Source organism: Myotis nattereri (assembly GCF_964212035.1).
Source record: "Myotis nattereri genome assembly, chromosome: 4".
NCBI classification, from domain to species: Eukaryota; Metazoa; Chordata; class Mammalia; order Chiroptera; family Vespertilionidae; genus Myotis; species Myotis nattereri.
The window spans coordinates 57853024-57876828 of record NC_138079.1 but is presented as its reverse complement, the minus strand read 5'-3'; the positions used below and the strand labels follow the sequence as shown (position 1 = coordinate 57876828).

At 38.3% G+C, this 23805-nt stretch overlaps 1 protein-coding gene across 1 annotated transcript in view; it reads left to right on the top strand.

The window, feature by feature from the left end:
- ST8SIA4 (ST8 alpha-N-acetyl-neuraminide alpha-2,8-sialyltransferase 4) overlaps positions 1–23805 on the top strand; it is an 89466-nt gene that overhangs the window by 4974 nt on the left and 60687 nt on the right. The window contains exons 2-3 of the mRNA XM_081088774.1: positions 2955–3086; positions 18155–18412. Coding sequence (XP_080944900.1) covers positions 2955–3086; positions 18155–18412 — 390 coding nt within the window. The remainder of the gene's footprint in view (positions 1–2954; positions 3087–18154; positions 18413–23805) is intronic.

Genomic DNA, 23805 nt, shown 5'->3' with positions numbered 1-23805 from the left:
TCATTAATATAAATCTGATTTAAACTTTAAAACCCCCCTTTTTAAAACCTGAGAGGTCCTGTAAAGGCTCCACACAGCTAGGTGCATCATAACAATCATTCCGCCATGTAAAAATGTATCAATAGCAATCTTCCATGGATATTTTAAAATGTCAGCCTGTGCATATTTTTACTTCTCCCATAAAAGTTTATTGGTGAAAACAATTATCATAATCATAGCAATCTATGGTTAGAAGAAGATGATATTGACAGCCCAGTTATTAACAAGATGAAGATTGGAAAGATTCCTACCCCTGGAAATGGTAAAAGTTTGTGTCATACTCTTAAAGGCATACCTACAAAAGGGTGGAGATTAACTTCTGTGTATATCCACATTTTCATTCATATGTAGTTATTATCATTAGACATATAATGTAAAAACTGACTTCTGGGCCACTGAGTAGTAAATTGCTCCCTATGTTTTCTTGCATCCTAAATGACCTCTATAAAACAGTCACTATTAGCCATATATAGGCATGCCAATGTATCATTTTCATCAGTAAGATAGTTTAAATATTATTTTTTACAGAGTTCTAAATTTTACAGTGAGTAGTTGCAACTCATGCCTTGAGTTGCTTCAAATTGGAAATACATGTTTAAAAAAGAATGCAGACCAAAATACCAAACTATAAACTTCCATTACAGAATTCATCCAACAGCTGTTACACAAGCAGTGTTTCCATTGATAGTAGGAGAGGATTGCCTATGTAATAAACAGATTTAGGCTTTCTGATTGAGCAAATAGTTATGCTATTTTTTAAATTATACTTTTGAGAGTCTTAAAACTTAAAAGGTAATATATAAAGAAATAAATGCAGATGTTGAAAAGGTTATGCCATAAACAGGTGACTTTCAGATTCTCTAAGTCTTTACATCTATAAAGTACCAAGAAAATAGTTTAAACAATGATCTAGTCTGCTATTAATGTTCCAATGGCATAAATGTAATCAGAGATACCTGTCACCATCATCATTATTTCCAGCCCCCCTGCTACTACCATGACACTGGGATACTTGATTGACACTACTGATTGAAGGGAGTAGCAGTGTTAATTTCTTTAATGTACAAGAAAATACCAGTAATAATGACTACTCAATGAGTTTTCTCCCCACTACCTCTGTCTCCCTACCACCATCAACTATCAGGAAAGTGTCTCTTGTTGAGATGACTCAAAGTAATCTTAGCAAGTAGCATGTTAATAGTGCTTTATAAATTACTTTCACATTCAGAGTCCCACATAATTCTCACAAAGTCATTGCACATTAGATAATTTTATTGCAGTTTCACAAGTTAAGATAAGGATTTAGTGGCCTAGAAAGAAAATATTGTCCAAGGTCATACAGGCTAGCAAGTGATAGAATCACCAACATATCCAGATCATCTGATATCCCAAGGTCTTCTTACTACAAAACAAAAGCTCTTTCCATTATGTGTATATGCCTTCTGTGAAAATAAAATTACAGTCTTGGGAGTCACAAGTATACAGATGCAGAAGAACTGGCAAAACATCCTGTCTCTATTGTCTAAAACAGTGGGGAAGGATGGGCTAAACTGGAACAGGGCTTTGATGAGAATTTATTTTTTTCTTTAAATATCACAAAGACCTTTACATTATTTTTTCAGGATTCTTTTTTAAAAAAATCTAGATAGCATTGGCTTTTATTGGTTAACAAGGGTTTATGTTGGTATATATTATCATGTAAGTTTCAGGTGTTCAACATTATAGTTTAACATATGTGTACACTACAGCATGCTCACTACCAAAGGTCTAATTTCCATTTGTCACCATATAATTGACCACTTATACCCATTTCATTTTCCTACTACCCATCCATTCTGCTAACCACCAATGAGTTTGTTTTTACTTTGTTTTGTTTAAATTTTCTTCTTTCCACATATGAGTAAAATCACATGGTATTTTTCTTTCTCCATCTGACTTCTTTCACTTAGCATAATACCTTCAGGATCCATTCATGTTGTCTTGAATGTCAAGATTTCATATTTTTCATGGCTAAGTAGTATTCCTGTGTGTGTGTGTGTGAGAGAGAGAGAGAGAGAGAGGCGGGGTGGGGGGGGGGAGAGAATATCACATCTTTATCTATTCATCTGTGCATAGACACTTAGACTGTTTTCATAACTTCTGTATTTTAAATAATGCTACTATAAACATAGAGGTGCATATATCTTTTTAAATTTGTATTTTAATATTCTTTGCATGAATAACTACAAATGGAATAGCTGGATCATATGCTAGTTCTATTTTTAATTTTTGAGAAATCTTCATACTGTTTTTTCATAGTGGCTACACTAATCTACAGTCCCACCAACAGTGTATAAGGGGTCCCTTTTCACAGCATCTTCTCCAACACTTATTTCTTATAATAGCCATTTTTACAGGTGTGAGATGATAGCTCACTGTAGTTCTGATTTTAATTTCCCTAAAAATTGGTAATGTTCAATTTTTTTTTTATATGTCTGTTGGCCATCTGAATGTCTTCTTTGAAAAATGTCTCTTCAGATGCTCTGCCCATTTCCTGTTGGGTTGTTTGGGTTTTTTTGTTGTTGAATTGAATGAGGTCTGTATATATTTTGGATATTAACATTTGTATAATTTGAAAATACCTTTTCCCATTCGGTAAGTTGCCTTTTTGTTTTGTTGATCGTTTCCTTTATTGTCAAAGGCTATTTCTCTATGAAATGGGCTCTATTTCAAAAAGAATAAGTGTAAATGATTGCCCTGATAAAGTCATATTCACTTAACCTTTATAATACTTTTTATCATGGTTATTGAACTCTTCTAACTTGTAGAAAAAGTTCCATTTACTATTTGTCACTAGTTATCTAAATCAAATGTATTATGCTACTTAGACAAATGCTTCTTATTTTCACCAAGCTGGCATTTTTATTTTGTTTCAGAGATGGTGAATTGTATTTGAGTCGATCCCTTGTCAATAGTTCTGATAAAATCATTCGAAAGGCTGGCTCTTCAATCTTCCAGCACTCTGTAGAAGGTTGGAAAATCAATTCCTCTTTGGTCCTGGAGATAAGGTGAGTTTCTTTAATTAGGCATAATACATTTCACATCGTGTTCTTGGATATGTTGGGATTGGCAGACTTATATTGAACATTTAATTTATGGTTTAAGTATGAATACTTTAATATAAGAGTGAACTGAACCAGTTCTACTAAATGTTACTCACTGAAGAATATGAAACCATAAAACTGAAATCATTATGCAGTCAGAAATTTAAGGATGAATATTTGAGTTTGAATATACTGTCTTTATGGGAATGGAATAAGATATTTAAGTGAGTACTAATGTTTAACATACTTTTCTTCACTCAATTACTCAGGATAGCCATATTTTTGTGAATTATCTCTAACTTCCCTGTTAAGTCTTCATACTGATTTTGAGAGTTTTCTCACACTAGATGAAAACTGAACTTATTCAATTCCTATTTTGCTGACAATTATAAATAAATCTGACATTCTATCACTGGGTATTTCTATATGCGCTTCTGTGATAAAAGTCTCAGTAATTATATCTTAAATCAGAAAATAATTTTTCTGGGATACTGATTTATTCTTTGGAATTTTAGGTGAAACAAGCTCTTGAAAACAAACTTGGTGCCTACATATATCCACTATATCTTACTTTCTTCAATTATAATCCTATTACTAATAAGAAAGGTAGGGTCAGCCTCTCCTAATTATGGGGAAGCAAACAGAATTTTTCTCTATAGTTTCATTACTGTATTGGTCAGCAGGTTTTAAAAAGAGCATTTTAGTAAATCAGAACTAGTGTATTGATTGATTGATTGATTGATCTTTATTGTTGAGAGTATTACAGATCCCCCCCTCCCTTTTTGCACCCTTGCTTCTCACCATCCGGTTCCCACCCCACCCCAAGCCTTCACCACCCTATTGCCTGTGTTCATGGGCAATATATATATGCATGTAAGTTCTTTGTTTAATCTTCCCACCCCATCTTCCCTCTGAGATTCGTCAATCTGTTCCATGCCTCTAGTTCTATTTTACTCATCAATTTATTGTGTTCATTAGATTCCACATATAAGTGAGATCATGTGATATTTGTCTTTCTCTGACTGGCTTATTTCACTTAGCATAACCATCTCCAGGTCCCTCCATGCTGTCTCAAAGGTTAATGGATCCTTTTTTTTTATAGCTGCACTAGGGACCCAGTGCACGAATGCGTGCACCTTGAAAGGAACTTTGGGCTGCAATGATGTCGTGGGCACAGGGGCGGGTCTCGGCCCATCCTCTGTGCCTCTGCCTGGCCCCTTCCACCTCGGCCTCTGGTCCCCTGTCTGCCAGCAGCCCCGCTCTTGCCTCTGCCACTCCCACACGCTGACAGCACTGGCCCTGCTCACACCTGCTGTCAGCATGGAACGATTGGGGCCAGCGTCAGCAGCGGGTGTGAGCACCCAGCTGGACCGCAATGTGCAGGAGCGAAGAATTTTCAGTAACCACCAGAGGATTGCCCCTATGACAGTGACTGATGCCCTGCCTTGGTCTGGCGCCCCTGCTAACCTGCTCCACCATCCCCCTGAGGCCCATGCCCGCCATGTTCCGTGTGTGCCCCCTGGTGGTCAGCGCATGTCGTAGCAACTGGTTGTTCAGTTCCACTGTTCGGTCCATTTGCATATTAGGCTTTTATATATATAGACTAGCGGCCCGGTGCACAAAAATTTGTGCACTCAAGGGGGGTAGGAGGGGTCCCTCAGCCAGGCCTGTGCCCTCTTGCAGTCTGGGACCCCTTGGGAGATAACGACCTGCTGGCTTAGGCCTGCTCCTGGGTGGCAGAGGGTAGGCCCAATTGCTAGGTGCAGCTCCTGGTCGGGCTCAGAGCAGGGCTGATTGGGGAGTTGGGGTGCCGCCCCCTGTCATGCACAGAGCAGGGCGGATCGGGAGGTTGTGATGCCACCCTCAGTCACGCTCAGGGTAGGGCCCATCAGGGGGGTTGGGGCTCCGTACCCTCTCACACTCAAGGCAGGGTCGATGGGGAGGTTGCGGCGCCACCCCCTGTCACGCACAGAGCAGGGCCAATCAGGGGGTTGCGGTGCCACCCCCTGTCACGCACAGAGCAGGGCCAATCAGGGGGTTGCGGTGCCACCCCCTGTCACGCACAGAGCAGGGCCAATCAGGGGGTTGCGGTGCCACCACCTGTCATGCACAGAGCAGGGCCCATCAGGGGGGTTGGGGCTCCGTACCCTGTCAAGCACAGAGCAGGGTCGATCAGGGGGTTGGGGAGCTCCCCCCTATCACACACAGAGCAGGGCCCATCAGGGGGTTGGGGAGCTCCCCCCCTGTCATGCACAGAGCAGGGTGGATCAGGGGATTGGGGCGCCGCCCTCTATCACCCACAGAGCAGGGCCGATCAGGGGGTTGGGGCGCTGCCACTCTCACACTCAGGGCAGGGTCGATGGGGAGGGAGGTTATGGCTCTACTCCCATCACACACAGAGCAGGGCCTGTGGGGTGGGGCGGGTTGGGGCACCGCACCCTGTCACACACAGAGCAAGGCCGATCAGGGAGTTGGGGCACTGCACCCTGTCACACACAGAGCTGCAGGGCGATCAGGGGGTTGGGGAGCTCCCCCCTATCAGGCACAGAGCAGGGCTGATCAGGGGGTTGGGGCGCCTTCCCCTGTCACGAACAAAGCAGGGCGGATAGGGAGGTTGTGGCCCCGCCCCCTGTCACACACAGAGCTGCGGGCGATCAGGGGGTTTGGGCGATGCCCCCTGTCACACTGATCCCGGTGCCAGGAGGCCTCTCAGCTCCACTGATCCCGGTGCTGGGAGGCCTTGTGGCTCTGCTGATCCCGGTGCTGGGAGGCATATTACCCTATTACTATATAGGATAGAGGCCTGGTGCACGGGTGGGGGCCAGCTGCTTTGCCCTGAAGGGTATCCTGGATCAGGGTGGGGGTCCCCACTGGGGTGCCTGGCCAGCCTGGATGAGGGGATGATGGCTGTTTGCAGCTGGTCACACACCTTTCAGGGTGGGGGTCCCCACTGGGGTGCCTGGCCAATCTGGGTGAGGGGCTGAGGGCTGTTTTCAGGCTAGGGGTGACTGAAGCTCCCAACTGCTCCTTTTTTTCTTTTTCTTTTTTATTCTGGGCCAGCTTTAGCTCTGGCTCCAGCTCTGAGGCTTCAGCTGCTGAAAGCAGGTATCTGGTTTGTTTGGGTTCTATAATTGAAACTCTGTATCAACTCCAGCTTTGAGATCCCGGCGGGCTGAAAGCAGGTTTCTGTGGTTTTGTTTAGCTTCTATATTTGTAACTATGTTTCAAACTGCAAGCTCAGAGGCTGGCAAGGCAGGCGGGGAACGTTTGGTTTCCTCCGTCACTGAAGCAAGCAAGCCTCATGTTAGTTTCAAGCTGCCTGGCTGCTGGCTGCCATCTTGGCTGGCAGTTAATTTGCATATCTCATTGATTAGCCAATAGGAAGGGTAGCGGACGTGCGCAAATTACCATGTTTCTCTTTTATTAGATAGGATAGTACTCCATTGTGGAAAGATACCACAAGTTTGTTTTTTGTCCATTCATCTACTCTTAGTACTTGGGCTGTTTCCAGATCTTAGCTATGTAATCTAATAAAAGAGAAACATTCAAATTGACTGCAACTCCCCTCTGCTACTCCCCAAGTCACGCCCACCAGCCAATCAGAGCAACTATATGCAAATTAACCCAACCAAGATGGCGGCAGGAAGCCACAGAGCTGGAGCAAGCAGGAGGCTTGGTTTCCCCGGCAATGGAGGAAGCCAAGCTTCCCGCCTGCCCTGGCCAGCTGTGGCCTCCGTTCAAGGCAACAAAGTTTCAATTATAGAAGATAAATAAATCCCAGATACTGGTTTCCAGCCAGCCTCCACTGAGAGCTTGGGTGGCTGGGGGCCATGGCCAGCCTACAAACAGCCATCAGCCCCTCACCCAAGATGGCTACACCCTCATGGAGTGAGGGTCCCCGCTGGGGGGCTTGGCCAGCCTGCAAACAGCCATCAGCCCCTCACCCAGACTAGCCAGACACCCCAGCAAGACCCCCCCACCCTGAGGGGCTGTGGCCAGCCTGCAAACAGCCATCAACCCCTCACCTAGGCTGGCCAGGCACCCCCGCGGGGACCCCCACACTGAAGGGGCTGTGGCCAGCCTGAAAACAGCCATTAGCCACTCACCAAGGCTGACCAGGCACTCTGGCGGGGACCTCCACCCTGAAGGGGGTGTGGCCAGTCTGAAAACAGCTCTCAGCCCCTCACCCAGGTTGGCCAGGCACCCCAGCGGGACCCACACCCTGATCCAGGACACCCTTCAAAGCAAATCTGCCGGCCCACACCCATGCACCAGGCCTCTATCCTATATAATAAAAGGGTAATATGCAAATTGACCCTAACAGCAGAACGACTGGGAATCACTGGTCACTATGACACACACTGACCACCAGGGTGCAGACGTTCAATGCAGGAGCTGCCCCCTGGTGGTCAGTGCGCTCCCACAGGGGGAGCTCTGCTCAGCCACAAGCCAGGCTGACGGCTGCCAGTACAGCAGTGGTGGTGGGAGCCTCTCCCACCTCCTCAGCAGCGCTAAGGATGTCCCACTGCAGCTTAGGCCTGCTCCCCGCTGGCAAGTGGACATCCTCCGAGGGCTCCCGGGCTTCCAGAGGGATGTCTGATTGCCAGCTTAGGCTCAATCCCCTTGGGAGCGGGCCTAAGTCAGCAGGTAGTCATCCCCCTAGGGGTCCCAGACTGTGAGAGGGCACAGGCTAGGCTGAGGGACCCCCCCCCCCTCAAGTGCACAAATTTTTGTGCACTGTGCCTCTAGTCTATAATAATAAAGGCGTAATATGGCAATTAGACCAGATGTCCTTCCAGTCAACCTTCTGGATGAAACCAGGGCTGCAAGGGGGGCCTGGGTCCCGGGTGCCAGAGGAAAGCCGGTGCTGGCAGCTGGGGGAAGGAAGGCCTACTCTTGCACGAATTTCATGCATCGGGCCTCTAGTTGTAATTAATGCTGCTATGAACATAGGGGTGCAAATATTCTTTCTGATTGGTGTTGCAGGATTCTTAGGATATATTCCTAGAAGTAGGATCACTGGGTCAAATGACAGTTCCATTTTAATTTATTTGCTATTAATCACTGCCTGAGGACATATTTTCATTGATTTTTAGAGTGGAAGAGTAGAAGGGAGGGAATGGGGGAGGGAGGGAACAAGGGAGAAAGAAACATCAGTGTGAAAGAGACACATTGATTGGTCACCTCCCACAGGCATGCTAACCAGGGCAGGGGATTGAACCTGCAACCCAGGTACATGCCTTTGACTGGGGAACTGAAGACCATTTGGTCTGCAGGCTTATGCTCTAACCATTGAACTATACTGGCCAGGCCCATTTTTAATATTTTGAGGAAACTCCACACTGTTTTCCATAGTGGTTGTACCAGTCTACATTCTCACAAGGAGTGCACTAGGGTTCCTTTTTCTCCACATTCCCTCCAGCACTTGTTGTTTATTGATTTGTTGATGGTAGGTTGTCATTCTGAATGACCATCCTTTACATAATAAAATCATTGAATATTTCTAGTATTGACCAAATGCTAATTATTCATTTATTGGATAGTAATGCAGATTTTTTAAGCGCAGTTAGTGCACTTAAAAGGGTAAGCTGGTGATTTGTTTGGGTTTCTACCTACTCATTTCTTGGATCATACCCACATACTGAATGTTGTAGATTATAAGCAAATTAAAGAAATAATTTTCATACTCATCTTTAGAGTATGCATAGCAATTCATAGAATTAATGACAGCAAAGGCACTCACTTCATGTTAAAGTATATTTGACAGAATGTCTGTTAATTAAAGAGATGGGTCAGGCAAATGTAGGAAATGTTAGAATACTTTGTTTTAAAGCTTTGGCAGTGACTGGAAAGGGAAACTGAAATCAACTCACAGCATTGTCAAGTGGTGTTATGTTTGGTTGATTTTAGTTTAGTGAGAACGTTATATATTTGTAGGTGGAGTACAGGAATGTGAAGATAAGTATAGTGTGGAGACAGAGATTATAAATTGGTATCTTTTGGGTAGAATGTTGTCAGCAAGCAAGATTTATTTCAACCAGGTAGAAAAAAACTTAAAGCCAATATTAAAAATTGGGAGATTCCTTATAAAAGTAAAGATTTTCATTACTCTTGAAAATAAACATTGACGACTCTGGGTTCCACCAAAGCACTATTTGCTTGAGACAACATTAGGCAAATATATGCATATAAATTCTTTGTTTAATCTCTCTAGTTTGACATTTTTACCGATGGAGCATCCTTCTCTCATGATACTTACCTAGTAACTTCCTCATTATCCCAGACCTTTATACCCACATTTGAATTTAGAAACCCTATACGTGATGAGATAATTATGAGAAAAACAGCTACAGGATGTGGGACTCAAATGTGGTTGAGTTTAGAACAAAGTAAGGACTCATATTTCTTTGAGGTAGATTGGAAAGAGAGAAATATGGGTCATTATAAAAGGAAATATTTTTAGCATTATTCGTGGTGGCCAAAACTTGGAAACAACTAAAGTATCCCTCAATAAATGATTGGGTAAAGAAGACATGGTACATATATACAGTGGAATACTACTCAGCCATAAGAAAAGATGAAATACTTGCAACAGCATGGATCAATCTTTCACGCTTGCGAAATACTAAGTCAGGCAATAAAAATCAAGGACCATATGATTTCACTCATGTGGAATATAAAACTGAATGCAACAAATGAACAAATAACACAAACAAACAAATGAAACCTGATAGACACAGACAACAGTATGGTGGTTACCGAGAGGAAGATGGGTAGGGGAAGGTGGGTAGTAGAGAGTAAAGGGGGTCCAAATATATGGTGGCTGAAGGAAGGTAATTTGACTTTGGGTGGTAAACATGCAACGCAATAGAATTGTACACTTAAACCTATATAATTTTATTAACCAACTAGAGGCCTGGTGCATGAAAATTCATGCACTGGAGTGGGGGGGGGGTCCCTCAGCTTGGCCTACCTCCTCTCACAGTCCGGGAGCCCTCAGGGGCAGGAGGTGACCCGGTGATCAGGGTAAGGCGACGACCCATCACACCTCTGCTGCTGTCATTGCCGGCAGCGCAAGACTCGGCCAGCCCTGGTTACCTGATCCTCGGCCAGTCCTGGGTGGTTGGGCAGCTGCCATCCGAGGCTTAACTGCACCTTGGGCCAGCCCTGGGCAACTGGGGGGCTGAGGGGATTGGGTGCTGCCATCTTGTGGCTGTGGGTGCTGCCATCTTTGAGGGCAGGGCAGTCAATTAGCATATTCCCTCCTTATTGGCTGTGGGCACCACCATCTTTGGGATGACATTAGGGTCAATTAGCATATTCCCTCTTTATTAGGATTTACCCCAATACATTTAATAATAAATACCTAAATAAAAAGGATATATTTGATCTGTAAGGATGTCTCCAAAGAGAATTTTAAAATGGAAAGATTTGAAAAGATGGGAGACAATTAGGTAAGGGAAAGGTCAGGTAAAGGAAGGTAATGGAAGAAAGCAAAGTAATAACTAATTGGCAATAGTTCAGTTAATGTAACTGGCCATGCCTTCCTCGCATCTGTAGAAAAATGAAAATGTAGTTGTGCATGAGGCAACAGAGTTATGGTTTGCTATTGTTAAGATATTCAAACTAAATGTATTAAACATAATCTGACCCAAGCAGTTCATTATAGTAATTTTACAAATTAATGAGGGTTGTATCCATATTTTTAGGGGAACAGTCTATTTTTAATTATAACACCTGATAATATGTGTAAAATATTAGTATTCTTTTCATATGTTCTTAACAGATAAAGAAATAAACAATAATGCAATGAGCAAATATTAACTAATGCATACAAAGTTGTCACATAAAGTGGAATACTACTGAGTGGAATGGAATACTATTATTAGGGAATACTATTCCACACCTACAATGGAATACTATTATTTCTTTACAAGGAAATAATAATTTCTAAAACCATTATTGCACAAAATGCAAACAATTCATTAAAATTATAATTGCCTATAGCAGTAGTGACTAGTGATTATTAATCAATTTGAAACTTGTAATAAAAAATTTAGAATACAAAAATGTCTTATTGTTCACTAACCTTTTTTTTTTCTTAAAGTCACACTGGAAGCTAATTTTACAGTGTTTTGAATTAAGTTTTCTATTTTCCTCCCATTATGTAGAACCATATTACTTTGTGTTTGTGAGTGGGTGTGGGCATATTTCATAAGTGTTTTCAAAATTCTTTTTTCAAGTTGTTGATTAAAAAATTACAACTAATAATTTTTTATCTTATGTGATTGAGCCATGCTTACAAACCTTCCTCATTTAAAAAAATCTCATTAAACTTAAAATGCTCTTGTGACATTTCTACTAAATTATCTATTTACATTAAAATGTAAAACAGCTACTGAAAATATTTTCCTTACATTTTCTTTTTATTACTAATTCTTTCAACCCCATCTGTACTCTGCTACTTTCACAAACATATTAAGTATGCACTCATATATATTCATCAAACAACTCTACCTCTGGGGAGTTACAAAAGAGAGATGGTTTCATGTATTGGTTCATTGTATTTTGGAGATTCATCATGGTTTAAGGAAGTTTATTCACCCTACAGCTAACTTTATCATTAAAATAATTTGCGTAGTTTAAGGCTTGATTTTATTAGTACTGGTTTGTTCTTCATTATTGTAAGCTAAGAAATGGCACACTTAAGATGTGAGTAAATCTGTGAACATTGTACTGAGATATCATTTGGTCATGTCCAACACTTGTGACTTGCCTTTGCTTTTTCCATGTTTAAGTTGTTTCTTGTCTTTCTTTTTTACTTATTTTTCATATGTTGAATAGAAACCTGAAGAATTATAATGCCAAATATAGATGTACAGAAATGTATGAGCTCAGCTACTATTCAGGACAGATTAAGCATGTCATAATTAGGCAGAAAAAAAATACTTTCAACTCTTAGCATTACCATATATCAAAGTTTCCAAACAGAAAAGGCTAGCAGAGCAACTAAACATAACTGCAAATTTATATGTGCTTATCTGTAAAAAGAGAATTTTCTGTTGCCTTCCTCAGTTTACTTTAGAAAAGGGTCCCCATATATTTTGTTCAGTAAGTGACCAGTAAAACACATCTTGGGTCTCACAGCTTCATAGTGTCAGAGTCAAGCTGCAAAACCAGGCCTAATTGGAAAACGATATTTTAGTACTAAAATGTATACTATGAAATGTATCTTTATGAAGTATACAATATTTTCTATGCACCAAAATAATAAAATACATGTAAGATAATATGAATCCAATATTACCGAATGCTGGGTCAAATAGTAAATGGCCATCTGAGGGGTAAATTAAACCAAGAAATGCTTTTCTTTAAGCAGCTAGAGACAACTCTGCCTTTTTATTTGTTTGTTTTAGGATTTTTTATTTATTTTTTTTACCATAGAGGACCTTAAGCTCAGAAGCCTGAACAAGCTATAGGTTATGTTCATTTAGAACTCTGAGGCAATGTGCTCATGGAAATAACCTTTTGAGTTAAAAACGTTTGTGTGTTCTCTCTGCTTTTCCTAAGCATAATGAAACACTTGGCACTTCTTAAATTATTATTTTTTTTCTTTTTAGTAAACCATGTGAGTAACAACTGATTTAGCAATTTTTGTCTGGAGTTTAAAGTTTGTATGTGTCATAACCCTATTTGCTTCTCAACTTGTGATGCATTCCAACAGTAAGATCTGTCTCACAAGACTTGCTGATGGAGTCAACAATGTCATTTGGATTAAATTTTTGTTGCCATAGCACGTATGTTTGTTGTTGACAAGGAAGCTGCAGAGAAGAAAGAGTGGCACCTGGTGATAGGTTAGCCCTAGTTAACATTTCACAAGTGAAAAAAATCTTTAGTAAACTAATTCTCTGAGACTCTGCAGCTGCTATTTGAAGTGATGGCTGTTGTTGAAAGGGAAGTTCTAGTTGAAAATTCAGTTGAAAAGTTTCTGCGTAGAATCTATTTCTGTCAGTTTAACTGTTTAACTGTCAGTTTAAGCCAGCGTTGCCTAACAAAAATGACCTTTCTGACTAAGAGTTTAGTCTCACTGAAAGTGAAACAAGTATTTTTGGGTTTTTTCAGTCATCATTATAACAGTTGCTGAGTTTAGGTGTGTACTTATCTAATGGGATTTCAAAAGTTACTTTATGTTCACAAAATGTCCAAGATATAAAAAGTTTTTTATTTTATTGTTCTGTTAAGTCACACACAGAAAGCACAACCCCCAACTTTAAATATCTGGTAATAACTTGACTACTTATAGGAAAATTTGTACAGCAGGTCCTAGAATAACGTGGTTTCATTCAACGTCATTCCATTATACATTGATGAGAAAAATAATCAATTCCTGGTTGGGGCCACTGTTTGTGTGGAGTTTGCATGTTCTCCCCACGTCTGTGTGGGTTTTCTTTGGCTCCTTTGGTTTCCTCCCACCGCAGATACATGCATGTTAGGTGAGCTGGTATGTCTACACTTTCCCAGTCTGAGTGGGTGTGGGTATGGATGTGAGTGGCCCTGAGCGGGAAGGGTGAACTCTCCAGGGTGGGTGCCCGCCTTGCACTCTGAGCTGCTGGGATAGGCTCCAGCTGCCTGTGACCCTGAACTGGAATAAGCGTGTTGGAAAAGAATTCTCTTATTTTAATTCATCTTTCTTAAATATATATACAGTTCACATTTATTTCAGTGTTTAATATTTAAAATGTTTTGGGTTTTTATTTTGAAGTTTGATGATGTTTTTGTGACCAGAAATATCTTGTAGGAACTTCACTCATATATATCAGTTAGACTGTGGCAAAATTGGTTTTGTTATATGTCTTCTCTCTCTTGAAGTCACAGTTTCGAAGAACTTATCCACTCTATTAAATGAGGACTTACTGTACTGGTTCAGCCTGCATATTAATAAGTAACTTTTGTTGGTTCATGTTTCTTTAGAGCCCAGAAGTTAAACTGAGTTTTCTTTCCATCTCTCTCATTCTGAAGTAGTTTTGTTTAACCTAATCTTTTCATTCATATCAATTATCTTCTGAACAAAATATGTCAGTTATCTTTGATGATACTTAAAGGGTTGTTTCAGTTCCAAGTAAGTTCACTAGTTTTTCATGCTTCCAAGGACATTTAGTTAATTGTATTTAAGCTCCAGTTTTCTTATTTATTTTTTTCTACAGTCCAAACAACAACTAGACTTAGCAAATCCACAGAACATTTTATAGTCTGTCACATCTAGAATCTAAAAAATAGCCCTAGCTGGTTCTTCTCAGTAGAGTGTTGGCCCAAGGATTGAAGGGTTGCGGATTCAATTCCAGTCAAGGGCATGTACCTTGATTGCAGGCTCAAGCCCTGGCTCCAGTCAGGGCTCTTGCAGGAGGCAGCCAATCCATGTCTCTCTCTCACATCAATGTTTCTCTCTGTCTCTCCCCCTCCCTTTTACTCTCTCTGAAAATCAATGGAAAAATATCCTTGGGTGAGGATTAACAACAGCAACAACAAAAGGCCTATAACCTGCTAAGGAGAAAAAGAAAGAACTAACATTTCTCATTGTTTTAAAAAATAAGCATCAAAAACAAAATATTATTAGCTAAGTAATTATTTTCAGCCTTACTCGTATCCTTCATCAGGAATCTTAGCTCAGATAAAAAGACTGACTAAAAGGTCGGTTCGATATAAGAAAAAGAACAAACTAGAGACCCTCTAGGTCTTTTCCCTTCCCCTTCAGTTTTAAAAACAAATACTATGCAATCATTCTGAGTTTTGCCTACAAACTTATATTTTGATTAGCCTATGTGAATTGGTGTCTTTATTCTGTCTTGGAAAATACTTTTACTATTTTTACTGCTGCCAATAAAAAGAAAAAACACAACTGTTGAGGCTATAACAGTATTGGAGGAACACACACAATTGTATCATCTGTACTTAATAATTATATATCTCATTAAGCATTCTTTTCTTCCAAGAGTAGGACATTATGATGTTTTTTAAAACGTTTCTGGACTCTAATAATCCACTTTATTATACCAACTTTTCTCTGAATAAATAAATTAAACATGCCCATTGATACTCAGAAATTTAGAAGACTTAATGCTTGAAAATATTTTTACTGCTTTTGATCACATGACAAAGGTTCTGTTATGTGAAAGTCCCTCTTACACCCTCTTGCAATCAGCTGTCAGGCATTTAGCTGTTAATTTTTTTTCACGAGGAAAGGGATTTCCAGGCTCTCAAGATTTTTCTTTCAAATCTGAACCTGAAATCTATTCACTTCTACTTGCATACTTGTGAGTACATCCTCAGATATCTACTGCAACCCCTTCGAATTATGTTCAAAGGAAAATGATAATATCTCCTTTGGTGATCTGACCACATCCGTGCAGTCTTTATTTTAGAGCCAGTCTTGTCATTTTCACAGGAAATGAACATTTTTGTGTTGAAATACAAGTGTCCAAGCATTACTTTTTTTCCTTAAATAAATAAATTGTAACTAATAAGACTGTATAAAAGTTTGTATGGATTGCAGCTCTTGGTGCTAGTTGTTAACTTTTGTTAAGAATCATATTTACTTAATGAAATGAAAGACCTCGATTTTCTACAATTTCTATGCCTTACAGTTGCTAAATTCATTGGATGTTTTCTTCTCATATAATTTGTACTTTGTTAAGATAAATTATTATAGTGTCTGATAATAATTCTATTAATTTTAAAATTTCATTGTAGTGCATTTATACAGATTTTCCTGTACGAATTCCACTCTTTATGCACCTAATATTCCAAATGTTTGAGAAAATTTTTTCAAAAATCATTTTCTTTTTCAGAGAGATGATAGACATATATATCCCTTATAAAAATCTGGCAAAACAAAGTTTTTAATCCCTGGTTTTCTAATTATACAGCACATTAAATTGGGACTTATTTTCTTCCCTCTTTGCTAGTCATGCTTCTAGCTCTTGTATGATTTGATGAATTGCTCTTTTGGTGGATTGATGGGAGGACACCCATATTTTGTAACAAAGTATATGGATTGTGAGGGAGCTTAAATAGTAACAGCACTAGAGGAAAAATATGTCTGTCATATCTTGAATCTTATAATAATGGCATTGTATACCAGCTGCAATAGTACACTTTATTAAATAATATCCAATTCTCAATCTAGAAAAGAGCTTTCTCAAATTGTTTCTAGCTGGTATATGTTTGGTAGTTAAAGGATAAGCAATCCCAGACTTTGTAGACCAAGTGCATAGTGTCTTTGGCAATATAATTCCCTCAAAAATGTATTATACTCGTTGTAGTTAGTTCCTGGTATAATTAAACGCACCCCAAAATATCTTCTGAACAGGACTCTTCAGTGTTTTGGTTCCCTCAATTTAATGGCAGCTACTCTGACCTCATTTGAATGATTACACTTAGATGGAAAGGCAATATTCCTCTTGCTGCTAGGATGGCTCTAATTTATAGTTGCATCTTTTGCTCACTGGGGTAGTAGAAACATTGAGGAGGTCCCAATTACTAGATTTTCACATGGTTTAGATTGTAGGTCATTACCAGAGATTATCCTCTCCATCTTAACTTGCAATTTGGCTACATCATGCCTAACTTTGCCCATCTTTTAGTGCCTTGCTCAAAGGAACAAGCAACATATAAACACTTTTAAACCAATTCTTCAAGATTAACAGGTTTTTACGTATAGATTATGACTCCCAAATTATTGCAGATAACAGTTTTTATCAGGAGCTTTGCTATATTCATGTCAAGGGTCACTACCTTTCTAGCCTACTGTATCTATATGTTCATTTTCCATCATTAAACTTACCATATCAATATATGTTTATGTGGCATCTCACATCTTTTATTAATTTCTTCATTAGTTATGGGCTAGGCCAGCCGTGGGCAAACTACGGCCCGCGGGCTGGATCCGGCCCGTTTGAAATGAATAAAACTATTGAAAAAAAAGACCGGACCCTTTTATGTAATGATGTTTACTTTGAATTTATATTAGTTCACACAAACACTCCATCCATGCTTTTGTTCTGGCCCTCCGGTCCAGTTTAAGAACCCATTGTGGCCCTCGAGTCAAAAAGTTTGCCCACCCCTGGGCTAGGCTAAGCTTTCTTTCAAAAGACCTTAAAATATAGTGGATTAATTAAACAAGTTGAAATTTATTTTTCTCTCCAATAGTTATGTTCATGATTCACTTGTATACCATTTAAGAAAACAGACTACATGACCAAACCCAGCTCCACTGGGATTTGAAAACTTGGAAATGTTCTAGTTGACCATCTATGAGCTCAATTAAAACTTAGAGGATTCAAATACTAAAAGGAAGAAGGGGAGAAAGAACGCTAAGGAACAATTAGCTATCGCTGCCATGCATGAGTCCAGTGTTTTATCTATCTTTTCATCAAATGTACCCATATTACTTCCTGGATCCTTGCGCTCAGAAGAAAGCTTTTATATACATATAGTGCTATAGTTTTAATTCTCCTTCAAATAATTATAATATACACATAATTTGGGTAAATGTATATAAGTTCATTGGAGGGTTCAATTATTTTAATAGAGTTTATTAAGGTGTAATTCGAAACAATTTCATGTTATTTCTGGTCACCTTAAGGGGACAATATTAAACAAAATAGATAACTATAAAACATTAACTAACACTAGTAGAATGTTAATTATGCAAAATCAAGTCATGACAATTGCATTTTATTTATTAAACTAATTTTTCTGTATATTTTGGTAGATGAGGGGCTTTGCCATTCCACAAATAGGTGCAGATACCGTGTTTATCTAGAAAATCATTGAGAAACTGTGCAAATGATTTTTAAAACATATACTCTATTTCCTATAGAATCCATTTAACTAATAGGTTGCTTTAATTACCAACTTACAATTTAAGATTAGTAATTTACCAATTTACATTTCATTATATGGTACTTTGTAAGATATATCACCAGTTCTTTGATATGTTGTCATTAATAGAAAACTTTATATTTCAAATATAGGAAGAACATTCTTCGTTTCCTAGATGCAGAACGAGATGTCTCGGTGGTCAAGAGCAGTTTTAAGCCTGGTGATGTCATCCACTATGTGCTTGACAGGCGCCGGACACTAAATATTTCTCAGGATCTGCATAGCCTGCTCCCTGAAGTGTCACCGATGAAGAACCGCCGATTTAAGACCTGTGCAGTTGTGGGAAACTCTGGCATTCTGCTGGATAGTGAATGTGGAAAGGAGATTGACAGTCACAATTTTGTAATAAGGTGAGCTTTCTTTTTTTTCCTAAAGATTTTAATTTATTCAAAGAAGTTTAATTTAGAAGTACAAAGCTGGCAGAAATGTTTAAACCTAACATTAATATTAAGGATTATTGAAAGCCCAAACAAATATTTATCTATTATATCTTTTTCTGTGTCACATCCAAATTTACATTTACCCTGAAATATAAAATTATTATATCATTGAAAGAAAAGATTCATACCAGCAATTTTTTAATCAAATGGCAATTTTATTATATTTAATACTATACAGGAAAATTATTATTAATATTTATTCTTTATATTTATTAATTTAACATTAAAAAATTCATGAGTATGAAAAATTAATTGTATGTGTGAATGAATTAATTCACTTAGTTAACAAAATAAAATTTAAAAAGTCATCTTCAAACTAAATATGGAATTTCTTATTTCTTGTGATGTGAGGTAAGGCTCTAACTTTTTTCTTCCAACCTTGTCACTCCTTGGATAAAGAGATTTTATTTACAGTAGATAATTTTTAAAATGGAAATGACAATGACTGATAAAGTATTTTAAGTTTTGAAACATTTTCTTAAAATGCTTATTCTTCTTTCTAAAACTAGAGTATTATAAACAGATACAGTTACTCTTCTATCAGTCCAGCAAGAACTTTAAAGTCCTGTATATTCAATACAAAGTTGCAGTGATACTGGAACTCCTGTAAAACACTTTAAAAATGTAAATTGATTAAACTTTTCTAAAAATCAAGTTGATAATTTCGAACAAGTCTTAAAAATAGTATGTTTCTCTACTCAGTATTTTCAGTTCCAAGAACCTATGCAAATGTGTATAACTGTTTAAGTAGAAAGGCATTTTATAGTGCCTGACAAGAAAGGACAAGTAAATCATCATAGACCTGGATGATTAGTCATTCAACACTTGGAAAAGAGGAATCTAAGGCACAGGGACCAGTAAGCACAAAGACAAATGGTTTCCGTGGTCTCTGGATAAAGCAGAGTTTGTGACCATTCTATTATCACATTCATAATGAGCAACAGTGTGAAAGGGGAAATGGCAAGGGATTGGGGCTTAAATAAAGAAGGATTATTACACCATGTTAAAGGATTTACATGGTATCCTGTAGTTCAAGAAAGAACCTTAGAGTTTTTTGGTTTCTTGGCTTGTTTTTGTTGAGGTTTTGTTGCTGTTGCTATAAGACAGGGAGGAACGAATTTGGAGGTACAGAAGAATGAGCATATTTGCAGATGGAAGGACCATGTAATAAATAATCAAAGATAAGAAAGAGCAATCGAAAAGGAAACTACTAGAAGAGGCAAAATATGATAAAATCCAAGTCGGAGTATTTGGACAGAGTAAGGTGATAAACCAAGCTTATATGGTATGACTGATATTAATGTAAAATATTATAGAGATCATCCTTTCCTGACATCAAATGAGCATTGGTAAATGGGCAATTGATCGGTCCTTCCATAGATTTCAAAGTGTGGCTTCAGTTTTGGGTTTAAGGTATTTGTTATCTTTCATCTATCAAACTCATATCTGTAAGTGAACATAGGCCCAAAATATGTACTCCAAAGCCAAATGCAAAGGTTCCAGTAACCATTGTTTCCAGTGATAGATAGCATTGCTTTGATCTTCCTTATAATTTATTAACTCCTTTGCTCTTTTATTTGCCTATTTTAGGAAGTAGAGATACAGAAATGGAGAGCAGTCTCTACATTGAGATGATCACAGTCTAGTGAAGGCGATAAAATAATGAACTAATAATGTGCAGATTGCTTTATTAGGGTTACGCAGAGAAGTAGGCACTGGTAACAAGGCGCAGGTGAGACTTAAGGGGATGGCCAAGAATGATTTCCCGAGAGAGACAGCACTTGAGTTTGGTAATGAATGCCGAAGAGGCAAGTATAGAAAGGAAAAGAAAGAGCGTGAGACCTAGTCCACACTGGATCTATGATGTGCAAAGGGACCTGGGCCTGGGGACAAGTGGCTTTCCCAGGTCCAGACGTAGTGTCAGCATGCGGGAATAAAGGGTTGTGTGGACAAATGGAAGCAGGCTAGGTTGGAGAGGGAGGCTGGGAGACAGGTTCTTCCTTCCTAAGGGGTTGGGCTTAATTTTGCATAAGGTCTGTGAAACCACTCAGTTTAGGAATGGCGTGACCAAATTTAAACTTCGAAAGACATCTAGGTGATAAATAAATTAGTGGAAGACAAATGTAGTAATACTAAAGAGTTTAAAAGTAAAAATAATGAATGACAAAGTAAGACAGTGACAGTGGGGATCACTTGGAAGCAAATTAGGACAACCAATGAATGATACATGAATAGTAAAATAAATGGAAAGTGGAAATGATAATGAATATGAGTATGCTTCACTTTAAAATATAACACTTTTGGGGGGACGACAGAAAATGAAGACTCCAAATAATATTCCATTATTTGGGTTTAAGGTATTTGTTATTTTTCATCTATCAAACTCATCTGTATGTGAACATAAGCCCAAAATATGTACTCCAAAGCCAAATGCAAAGGTTTCATCTGAGTTACTTAGGATTAGGCTAACAAACTGTATTTTTCCATAGAGAGTTTTGAATGACTTTCCCGAGTGTACACAATAAGTTGGAGAAAGAAGCAACAACAGAGCTTTTTTCTTCCCCTCACCTACTCAAAGTCCAACACTTTATTTTCAAATTAAGATTCAAAATACTTATCTTTTTCAATTAGAAATAACAGTCAGTGTTATGCTAGATCCACAGATTTTTAGTTTCATGTTTACTCTGAAACATGAAGACCAGCGAGATATTGTCTCAATTAGGGGACATTTCACATTTTGAGGACTTACCACGAAAGAAAGACAAAGAATGTGTAGGCTAACAAAACCAATTGAACAACAAATAAAACCACACACACACACACACACACACACACACACACATATCACAACTATCTCAGGTGATGAATGTGTTATTCTTGTTCTGGCAATCATTTACAGTATATATCCGTATACCAAAACATCATGTTGTACACTTAAACTTACCCAATATTATCTGTCAACCATATCACACTAAAACTGGGGGGAAAAACAATTTTTAAAAAATCAAAGAAATAAAAAAATAAAAAACCAAGCCGACTTTTTAGGGTTGAACAGTTTCTCCAGTTGTGGTCTCTGGACCATCTGTGAGAATTTCTTTCTTTTATCACATACTTACTGTGTGTCAAAAGAATGTCTAAGCATTCTAAAGATAGCTAAGTGTGCAGGAGATAAGACCTTTTCTCTCTAGGGAGCTACCACCTCCCCCAATCAGGTAGATGTGACTGCAAGTTTCAGCTTTTTCATTATATCTTATATTCAATCTTAAGTGATTTGTTTGCTTCTCTAAACCCCAGATTCTTCATGTTTAATATGAAGAAAATAATCCCTACCTTTAATTTTAGAAATAAAATGAGATAATACATGTGAAAGGAGCTATTTATAAACCCAAATATAAATTAGTTCTTAAAGAAATATAAAGTTTTCTTTTTCTGATGGCATAGGATTAATATTCATGCTAGGAAAATTGTATCTGTGACCTGGGTGCACAGAAAATGTAAATATTTGCAGTTAAATGGCCATTGTTATTAAGCAGTGCGTATGCTCCCATGAAGTATAAATGAAATGATACTTATTTGAGAGTTCAGAAACCTGGATCCCCTGCTGGCATTGCTACTAAATATAGCTGTGTGACTTTGAACAATAAGGTAAACCATTTTGGGTTTCAATTTCCAGATATGCCAAATGCGGCAGTTGAACTAGATGGAGTCATAAATTCCTTTCTGTATCTAAAACTCCATGACTCTATTTTCCTCTGATTCAATAGATACCTTTGGAATAAGTCCTGTTAACTTGCATTGTTTTTTAGATTGTTTTTCCTTCTGTTTGCCATGTTTTATAAATATATTTCCTCCTCATCAGTCAGCTTGTAGAAATAATATTTCCACTTCTTACTGCATCATCTGATCTGGCTGTTTGTTTCCGTGGGTCCCGGAGTATTGCCTTTTCTCATCATGTTTGCAGGCAACTGGTAAGACTTAAAATCAGGAAAGTAAAGCTTCTTAGCCAAAGAAAAATAAGGGTAATTTTTAATGATTCATACAGATTATTGAAAGGTCAGGAACTTGGAAAGTCACGGTCTGTTCAAAGTATGTAAAGAAACAGTAAATACAAGTGTTATCACAAGGATAGAGAAGTTATTTCACATCAACATCATTTACTATGTTGTTGACATTTCTCTGGAAGATAAGACCTCCCACTTCCCATATCTATTTCACTGGCAATCTCTGAAATTCTTGGAACCACAGAAAATAATATTTTCAGTATATAATTTGACTCATGCCATTATTGGAAACTTTTTTTTAAATAATAGCAGTCAGTATGTTATTAAATATTAACAGTGATTGTCTTTTACAGGGAAACTTATAAGTGCTTTCTGTTGGAAAATTAGTTTAATTTCTGTTTTTGGTATCGATGTTTATGTGTGTGTGTATTTTTTCATGCAGTGAACACAAATAATGCTTTTAAATTGGGAATGATGAACAAAAATAGATACAGAGACAGAGCAGCAACAAACAGACTGTCAAACTACAGCGGAAAGGCTGGGGAGGGTTGGGGGGAAGGGGTAAGAGATCAACCAAAGGACTTGTATGCATGCATATAAGCATAACCAATGGACACAAGACACTGGGGGTTAGGGGAGGCCGGGGGAAGGTCAAAGGGGGGGAAAAAAAGGAGACATATGTAATACTCTTTGTAATACTTTAAGCAATAAAACAACATTTTTAAAAAAACCTTAAATTTAAAAAAATAATTATAAAGTCAAAAAAAATAAATTGGGAATGAAAGTAACTTTAATTTTAAAAATTATGTTAAAATCTGGAGTATGGGCGAGTAGGATGCTGTATTAGGAGTTAGGAGAATTGGACTCATATTTCAATTCTGACACTACCTGAGTGATCTTAAGCATTGTATTTGTTTTTTAACAAATATATAAAATTCACCTTTGTAGAGTTTTGTAGCCTGTAGTTTTGAGTATTCTCTCTTTATTGTGAGGTGTCTTGTTTATGGTGTGTGTCTGTGTGTGTGTGTGTGTGTGTGTGTGTGTGTGTGAGAGAGAGAGAGAGAGAGAGAGAGAGAGAGAGAGAGAGAGAAAGAGAGAGAGAGAGAAACTGTGTATTTTGGATAATCAAAATCATTTGATACCGAAATATTGTACAATAATTTTTGGATTTTTTAATGTTTCAGATTTAAAGTTGGGTTCAACTCCCAGCTCTGAAGATTTGTAATCTGAAGCATTTTCCCACCTTATTTGTAAAATATGATTACTGATACTCAATTGTATGACTATTCTTTAGGTTTGAAT